Source organism: Callospermophilus lateralis, chromosome 7, assembly GCF_048772815.1.
Source record: "Callospermophilus lateralis isolate mCalLat2 chromosome 7, mCalLat2.hap1, whole genome shotgun sequence".
NCBI lineage: Eukaryota > Metazoa > Chordata > Mammalia > Rodentia > Sciuridae > Callospermophilus > Callospermophilus lateralis.
This window is the reverse complement of record NC_135311.1, coordinates 114,294,954-114,304,455: the sequence shown is the minus strand read 5'-3', so window position 1 is coordinate 114,304,455 and position 9,502 is coordinate 114,294,954. Positions and strand designations below refer to the sequence as shown.

The following is a 9,502-nucleotide window of genomic DNA, read 5'->3' as shown; positions in this document are numbered from 1 at the left end:
TAAATAACAAATCAAGAAGGGTTAGTATAAGTCTCAAAGGAGGATATTAGATCTTAGTGCAGCATGAAATTCAGGAGCTATAATACTTGCTAACAGTGAACTGGGACCAGGAGCACTTAGGAAAACTCAGGTCATTTTCTCTCTCCATCTCTCATCTCTGCTTCTGTATCTTCAATCTGTACTATCCCCCTCCCCTGCCCCAACACACACCACGTATAACAGCTGATTACAAATCCCAGTTACCATCAGCTCCATGTTTTGTATAGATAGAGAAAAGCTGCCTTCTTTTTCTCCCTTCCAGTCTCAAATTCCTGGGGGGAAGCATTCTTATTTGCCCAGCTAGGTCAGATACCCACTCTTAAACTGCTGGCAGAGATCTCAGCTACCATTGGAACAATGTGGATGGAGTAGTGTCTGGAAGGGAAAGAAATTCCTAGAAGAAAAGGTTAATGTTCATAGAGTTCCAAATACTACCCATTCTTCAGTGCCTGCCCAGAGAATCAGGATTTTAGAACTGGAAATAGTCTAGCAGCTCACCTAATCTAGAACTGACTTTATAGATGAAGAAGATATGGGAATCCTCTTTTTAAATTATCCATGTCCTCAGTTACATTTTTAAGAAATGTTTTTAGTTGTAAAAGGACACAAGACCTTTGTTTTGTTTTTATGTGGGGCTGAAGATAGGACTCACAAGTCCTAGGCAAATGCTTTGCCACTGAGCTATAATCCCAGCCCCTCAGTCACATTTTTTTAAAAGTTTTTTTTTTTTGTGTGTGTGTGTGTGTGTGTTGTGTATAAAATTTGTTAATGGACCTTTGTTTTTTATTTATATGCAGTGCTGAGGATCAAACCCAGTGCCTCATACATGCTAGACACGTTCTCTATCACTGTGCTACAACCCTAGCCCTCAGTTACATTTTTGACCATCTTTCCTCAAAGTTTGGTACCCTAGCTTTCCAAATACCTGCCTTTAGCTGGCTGAACGTAGCCACTGTTTGCTGATTTAAGAGTTTACTTCTTACATCTATGACTGCCTTAGGAGGTCCTATGTTATGCTTCGGAACCTACCCATTGGCTTACCTGTTGCATCTGCTTGATAATTCTCTATCTCACAGGTACTTGTCCCTCTGCCGATCACCAATACACTCTCCTCCAGGGCCATGTTATTAAGTACCTTCTCATCTCTACACATATTATTTAGTTTATCTAATTAATATTCTAAGACTTCTAACATCTGCATCTCTATCTTAGAAATCTCACCCTGAGTTCCAGAACAATGGATATTGCCACTTGGATATCCATCCTATAGTCAACATGTTGAAAACTCAAGTCATAATTGTTTCAATAAAATCTGTATCCCTTAACCCAGAAGGGGTACTACCATCAATCCAATTCTAAGATAGCTGAAACTTCTTCCTGTCATCCACTACCTCTCCCAACCAGCCACCAAGTACTGTATATTCTGTTAGAATCTGCTCAGCCTCTCTTCTCTCCATTTCCATATCCAAAGTTTTAATCAGGTTCTTAGTCCCTCCTAATGACATAAGTTAGATTACCAACTAGTTTTTCCCATAGCTAATCTGTACTCCTCTCTTTATTCTCTGCACTGTTGCTAACATGATCATTCTAGAACACATATCAAACCACTTTATTCCTTAAAATCCCTCAATGGTTTGTCATCACTTAAAAATAAAGGTCAAATTTTAAACTATAGAACACTTGGTATACAGCGCTGCCTATTTTTTCTGGGAGAAGCTTCCAAATTTCCACCCAACCAAACTTTGCTTGGCCATAAAGATCTTATGGTCCCCCAAATATTCTACACTATTTCATGGGTTTTAGTCTTCAACCCTGTAAGTTCCTCTTCTTTCTGCCCAGCTCCTTTGTTTAGTTATCTTCTGTTTGGCCTCCCATGTATCATCAGGGAATGGTATGTGATACACTGCATAAAATTGTGTGCCTTCCTGGATGAATTTATAAAATAAACCAAAAAGATAGATCTTATCTTATAGGATTTTTAGATTAGAAAGTGACAATAAAAGATATTAATTTTATAAATTACAGTTCAAATGAAGTAATGGTCAGTGCAGCAACACCACTTCAATTTGCTTTACATTGTTGCTTGTTTCACTCTCTTCTTTTCTCTATGGATTTGAACCTTTCGAGTTAAGAAAATAAAACAGTATTTCTTACCTCAGGCTCTTTTTTTCTAGCATACTTTGGCTCAAGCAGGAAGGTTACCCCAGTTCAACTAATGGCCAATTTTCTGGACTTCTGTTTAAGTAATAGGGAAAAGAACCCCCCTCCCCCAACACCCCTCACTGGACACAAATCTGAAAGGCTGTAACCCTGGAAAACTGAGAGAGAAAGATAAATACTGACTGGATATGGGACAATCAACCACAGGAGAAATCCAAGAGATGGAAAGAGGAAGCTCAATCCTGGACATTGTGCTTGATGGCTAGATCAAGCCTCACCTGAAGTTAGTTTTGGAGATTTCTGCCTCCTCCCCAGTATAATATTCCCCTGTCACACATGAACCACTCTTTCCCCCTAATATTTCTTGTTTTTTTTTTTTCATTATCTTCTGCTTCATTCCACCAGTCACATTGTCCCCCAACACTATTTGAGGAACGGTCCATGTGTGAAGGGGTCCAGGTGGGGGTTTTCTGGCATTAGAAGTTACATCCTGGCTAAAGATGGTTATACTGGGGAGGAGGTAGAAACTTTCAACTTCAATTCATCAATGCCTTTGTTGTAGGGACAAATGAGGCAAGGCACCGAAGATAGCAGGAAACAGTTTTATTTGGCTGCAGTCAGGTTCAGAGGGCACAGCTTTTGTTGTAATCAATCAATCCCCTGAACCCCAAGTTCAGATAGTTTCAGAGTTTTATACCCAGCATGTAAGGGGAGGGGCTCAGAAGTTCACAGTCTGCAGAAGTTCACATAAAAGCAGCTTCTCCTTTCACCGTTTTGGGCAAGTTAACCCTTCAAGGACACACCTGAGAAGGGGAAAGCTTCTTCTCCCCTTTCTGTCTCCCCCTGCCAGCTGTTACCATGGAGCCTAATTGGTATACAAAGTAACTATACTGGATATGTTCCTGAAAAACTAGTAAGGGATGTCCAACACCTAGAGTGCTGATTTCTTCCCATCCAGTGGCCAAGTAAGATAGGGAAACATGAAAATAGGCAGTTTATCTACATTGAACTCTTTTGCAGGCAGTCCTAAAATCAGCCATGGTGAAGATTTCTGGAGAAGCCCAGTTAAGACTTTTCTGTGGAGAAAGGGGGTGCCACTTAACCTTCTCATATCTCACTTGATTAAAATGCTTTTGTTCAACTTCCATGTTCCTGTGAAAAAGGACGTTTTCTTACATAACCACAACATTACTGCACTCAGGATATTTACATTTGATTGATAATATCTGATACAAATCACTTTAATTTTTTTCCCAACTGACAGAAAATGTACTTTGTAGTTTTTAGCACCTATATTAGTTTAAAAGCCTTACTGTTTAGCATTTCATATTTAATCTTCAATCCACCTGAAATTGACTTTTGTGATGATGTGAGAAGTTCCCATTTTATACTGCTTTCTGTAAGAAAACTATATTGTCACAGAACCTTCACTAAATAGACCATCTTTTTTCCATAGCTGTGCGATGCCACCTTTGTCATAAATCAAGTTTGCTGTAAAAAAAAAAAAAAAAAAAAAAAAAGGAAGGGAGCATAGAAAGGTAGTGGTTGCCTCAGAAGTGTCTTTGGGAAGGGTCTGGTTGTTCTATTTTTGTACGAATGGTGAAAAGTGCGTTAAAAAAAATTACTGACTTATATTTCAGAATGTGATTGTATGTTTCCCAATAAAGGGGCGGGGAACCATTACCCCCAAGGAGGGGAGCACCAGAATCTTAGAAGTGAGCCCATGGCTTGTCCTTCAGTGGGAAAGCTGGTGCGAGGCTCTAAGATGCAGATGCAGAGCCAAAGGTTGTCAAGGAGCAGACACAGCGCCTACAGTCAGGGGAGAGTTCGGTCTAGAACTAAAGGACAAGCACACACGGAGCCCCAAGCTCCCAGAGTTTCCCTAAGCCCAAGCCAGTGATAGGAGAAGCCTCCTTGGCCCGGGCGGAGCCGGATTCGCGTCGGAGCTCCATCCTCGCGAGGACTGGGCAGCGCCGCGAAGGACTCTGGGAAGAGGTGGTGTTCGGGCTGCCCAGGGCATTCTGGGGCCGGGCTCCCGGCACCGGGTAGTCCTCTTTCTCCAGGCTCGCTCTGCGGGTTATTGGTGCTTTTAAGGAAGAGTCCTGAAGCAGTTCCGAGGCTACGTTGAAGCCAAGTGGAGTCCGGGGGGCGAACGAGCTAAGGGACTGTACAGACTGCTTTTCGGAGTCCAAGGGCCTGAGCTCCCGGATCGCTGTGTCCTCCTCCCTCCTTCCCCGCCCCGGAGTGGGAATCGCCCGCGGCCACCGTCTCGGCTCCTCTCCCGTAGCAGCCAGATTCTCGTGAGTTCTGAACCTTCTGGCTCCGAAGAATGTGCGTTCGGCTGAGAGTTTCTCAGGGCCGGCGACCGCTTACTCTCATGGCCCGCCCTTCCAGGACTTGTAGGAAGTGTTTAGAATACTTTTCGGCATAGATGACACTCCTGGAGAGACAGTGGTGTGGGATCCGAGGAAAGCGAAAGCCCGATGACATGCAGGCAGCAGGAACTCTCAGAGAAGCAAAACCTCTGACGTGAAGTCTCTTACCAGAGCTCCTGGACTAAGACTGGAGCTAGAAGAGATACTGACCTCAGAGCTCTTGGGGACATTGGTTATTTTTAACCCTTTACTTTCAGGGAGCAGAGACTTGGTCAAGTAACTGCATCCAGGGCATGGAGAAAATGAAGAAGTCAGTCCCAATAGAGAGGCAAGTGTTATCTAGGATCTGGGGTGCTGGGCAACAGTCTATGAAGTGTGAACTGGAAAGGAGGAAACAGAGTAATGTGAGGGAGTGGTTCTGTGACAAAGGACCAAAAGATTCCATTTAAGCATACCAGAGTCCCAAGTGGCTAATCTGGTTTTTTCTTGCACGTGTGGTCTTCAGAACTTTTCTCCTCCCCTTTATCTTTGTAGTATTCTGCCCTTCCCTGTGAGGAGGAAGACCAGCTGAGTTTCAGGTGAGTTGGCTGACATTTCCTCTTCAGTCTCATTTGTCAGAAAGAATAGATAACACTGTCTCATCCCTTCCTTGGTAAGGGAAAGGAGAGCCATATTTTTTTGAGTACTAATATGGGTACTGTGTTTATCACTCCATGATTGGGTAGCTGAATAGGGTTAGATGAGTGCCCTACTCACCCTGGGACATTTTAAAGATGTTTCAGCTAAAAACTTGTCCAAGATTACTCAAAAAGTCGGTAGCACATGACTAAACTCTGCTGAACTACTCAAGATCAGGTTCAGAATCCAAATCTTTAGGATCCCTAGATTCTTGACACTGTGCTGGTGTTTACAAGCATCTACTATCTAAGTGACACTATCTGTATTATTCATCTCATGTGTCAGTAGTGTACATCCTGCTCTCCAGTTTTTTTGTGTGTGAGGTGTTTTTTTTGTTTTTTTTTTTTTTTTTTTTTTTAAGCATAGGAAAGTTCAGGCCACACACCTGAGTCCAAATGGTCCATCTCTACTGTATTGTTTTCTTCTTTTAGACAAATAATGCCATAGAGAATGCTCCTGTTCTTTGTTTTTCTCCATAAGACATTAATTCACTTAGCTGTTTAGGACTACCCTGCACTCAATGTTGTATATAAAACAAGTGGGGAGTCTGTATCTTTCAGGAACTTACTCTCTTTAGAAGTTAATGCATACTAATGAAATATATATAAGTGCTGTCCAATTCGATTTTCTGTGATGAGGGAAATGTGCTATTTTTGTGACTTTTACAGTATCTATAGCAGCATGTAGTTCCTGACCACTGAAATGTGGCTAGTGCAACTGAGAAAATTAATTTAAAATTTTATTTTGTTAATTTAAATTAAGTAGCCACTTATGGCTGGAGGTTACCATATCAGGCAGCCAGGTCTAGATATTTGAAACAGTATTTCAAAGTTAATTGATTTGGAGTTAGTGCTCCTTAGACTCCTCAAAAACAATGCAAAACTCAGAGTGTACATGTTAATTGCTATTTGACTTTAGTTTGCTGGAGTGTAAAAATCATTGCCAAATTTCAGGAACTTCGTAGTCCAAATAAAATTATTCATTTTGATACTATCATCATTTAAAATACATTTAAAGTTTAAGATATTTATGCAAATGTGTTTCAGTATTTTATTACTATTGAAGTATCCTATAAAGCAATAACTTTACAGAGTGTAAGCAAAAGTCTTATCATTGCATTACTTTTGCTCATTGCAAATAACCTTTCTTATGGCTTTTTATGTTTTCTTTGACTAATGACATGTAGGCTATTTAAAAATTAGTTAAGAACAGCCATAATTAATAATAATGACACTCTCAGAGTATAAGATCTTAAGCTTTGACATAGGAGTTGGTGCATTCACCATGTTCATTGCTTATTAGAATTACAAAGGGTTTGTTTCATAGTTACCCTAGCAGCTTAAATTTCTTGTCTGACACTAGTGTATTGGTCATACCCTGTTGTGGTTTTCTTCTCTATGCAAAGTTAGATAAATGAGGTTAGGAGTCTGGGTTAAAAAATATCTTCAAAAAAGGGCTGGGATTGTGGCTCAGTTGTAGAGTGCTTGCCTCAACTGTGTGAGGCACTGGGTTCAGTTCTCAACATCACATATAAATAAATGAATAAAATAAAGGTCCTTGAAAAACTAAAAAAAAAAAATTGAATCTTCACAAAATATTTGCCTAGTTTCTTAAAAATACTTCAGTGACAAAACGATCAAACATAATATGTGGTTGTTGTTTCCTGATATAAAGAAAAATTATGTAGAATAAGACAATTGGGGAAAATTTGAACCTGGTCTGGAGTGTTAGGGAATTATTAATTTTGTTGGATGTAATAACAGTATTGTAGGAGAATGCTGTTTAGAAATGTATGCTAAAGAATTTACATCTGAGCTGGGAAGGGTGGTGGTACATCCTGTAATCCCAGTGACTTGGGAGGCTAAGACAGGAGGATTGCAAGTTTGAGGCCAGCCTGGGCAACAGTGAGACCCTGTCTCAAAATATAAAATATAAAGGGCTGGGGGTGTAGCTCAGTGGTGGAACACCCCTGGGTCCAATCCCTAGTACTGCCAAAAAAAAAAAAAAAAAAAAGTTTCAAAAGTTTCAAGTCAATATAAATTTGAAGCATAAAAGGCAAACCTCAAATCTCCTTTTAAATCTGAAGAAACGGTGGCCAAGAAAAGTGATTTGCTTAAAGCCATACACAGTATATAAGTTGCAGATCCAAGAATAAAACTATTTTTCCACTTAAACTTTTCTGCTAAAGTGAGGATGTAGCTTAATGGTAGGGTGCTTACCCACCATGAATGAGGCCCTGGGTTCAATTCCAAGCAGCTCAAAAGAAAAAAAAAAACTGCCAAACAGACATATATAAATGATACAAGCAGTGATTTTTTTTTTTTTTTTTTTAAAGCGTACCTGTACGCAACTGTTTGGCATCACTACTTGGTCATTAAGAAATTTTTCTAAAATGTCAATGAATAATTTGTCATGAGTCTTTTTTATCTCATAGGATTTTGAAAGTGATTTTGAGAAGTTTTTTATTTGGATAATGCATGTCTTTTAACATGTTATGCAGGGACCTCTTTGCTCAGTCCAGAGCTGTGCCATGGCAGAGACTGGGGAGAAGGAGACAGCATCTCCAGAAGCCTCAGGGTTCTCAGACTTGAGTGACTCAGAGTTCCTAGAGTTTCTGGATCTGGATGATGAGTCAAGTGCTTCAGTTAGCAAGCCTGGCCCTTCTGAACTCCCTGAAAAGGATGGTAAGTCTATAAGCTTACAAAACTGGAAACGAGGATTGGATGTTTCTTCACCCATGGAAAGATTCCACTTAAAATATCTATATGTCACGGACCTATCTACTCAGAACTGGTGTGAATTACAAATGGCATTTGAAAAGGAGCTTCCTGATTTTTTGACACCGGAGAAAGCAGCTGTTTTGGACACTGGTGCCAGCATCCACCTAGCTAGAGAATTAGAACTCCATGATCTTGTGACTGTTCCCATCACCACTAAAGAAGATAATTGGGCAGTTAAGTTTCTGAATATACTATCAATGATTCCTACCCTGCAATCAGAAGGGTGCATCAGAGAATTTCCAGTGTTTGGGGAGGTGGAGGGTGTGTTTCTTGTTGGAGTGATTGATGAGTTGCACTATACAGCCAAAGGGGAACTGGAACTGGCTGAACTCAAGACACGTAGGCGCCCCATGCTCCCTCTGGAAGCTCAGAAAAAGAAAGACTGTTTTCAAGTTAGGCTATACAAATTTATCTTTGATGCCATGGTGCAAGGGAAAGTAACCCCTGAGATCCTAATCCACCACACAAAATTGTGTCCAGACAAGCCACTGGGGCCTTCAGTGCTGCGGCATGCCCAGCAGGGAGGCTTTTCTGTGAAGTCTTTGGGTGACCTCATGGAACTAGTCTTCTTGTCTCTCACACTATCTGACCTCCCAGTTATTGATATTCTAAAGATTGAATATATCCATCAAGAGACTGCCACTGCATTAGGTACAGAGATTGTAGCCTTTGAAGAGAAGGAGATGAGAGACAAGGTACAGCATTATATGGCTTACTGGATGGGCCACCGAGAGCCTCAAGGGGTTGATGTGGAAGAGGCTTGGAAGTGCCGTACATGCAACTATGCAGACATTTGTGAGTGGAGGAAGGGCAGTGGAGTGCTCAGCTCCACAATGGAACCTCAAACCAAAAAAGCCAAATGAATAGAAGAAATGTCGGTCTTTCCTGCTCCTAATGTACCTGAAGAAAAGAGTACTCACTTCTGAGCATGGCTTTCATGGATATTGTTCTTATTTTTTAATATTTCTACAACCTCTAATCACATTCAGTCCAGGACCAAGGTTCACAGCTGAGTAGGAGAGATCTGGAGTTACATTGTCTCTGAGCTTTGACATGGATTGCCAAGAGTAAAGATGCTCATCATGGCTGGAGCAAAGGCATATCTTCAGCAAGCATTGTTTTCCTAAGAAAACTCTTTAGGTTCTAATAAATCTTATTTTTTTCTCAAAGTTTCTATATTTTACATTATAAAATAAATGAAATGTTGTCCAGTTGGACTGGTTTTTTTTGTATGTGGGGGGTGTCAATCTCAGTTCTTCAGAAATGACCAATGTACATAGTTGTATATATGTTATAATAAGCCTGTAAATTTACATATAAATATTGGAAGCAGAATTAGAGTAGATCAAGAATTTAAAACAATTATAATAAATATTCTCAAATATATAAGGGAAATTGAAAAAGTGAAAATACTAGATACGAGAAATGCATATGAAGTATATGTAACATTCACACACACACCTGGGTATA

At 40.4% G+C, this 9,502-nt stretch overlaps 1 protein-coding gene across 2 annotated transcripts; it reads left to right on the top strand.

The window, feature by feature from the left end:
* The first annotated feature begins 4,204 nt into the window (after positions 1-4,204).
* Positions 4,205-9,243, top strand: Exo5 (exonuclease 5). 2 transcript variants are annotated; one of them, XM_076860660.2, is made up of 3 exons: positions 4,205-4,499; positions 5,109-5,152; positions 7,753-9,243. In XM_076860660.2, the coding sequence occupies exon 3, from the start codon at positions 7,783-7,785 to the stop codon at positions 8,893-8,895; it is 1,113 nt and encodes a 370-aa protein (XP_076716775.1). In that variant the 5' UTR covers positions 4,205-4,499; positions 5,109-5,152; positions 7,753-7,782; the 3' UTR covers positions 8,896-9,243. The 2 variants fall into 2 exon arrangements, with proteins under 2 accessions (XP_076716775.1, XP_076716774.1); XM_076860659.2 differs by having other exon boundaries at positions 4,205-4,902.
* Positions 9,244-9,502: the final 259 nt, after the last annotated feature.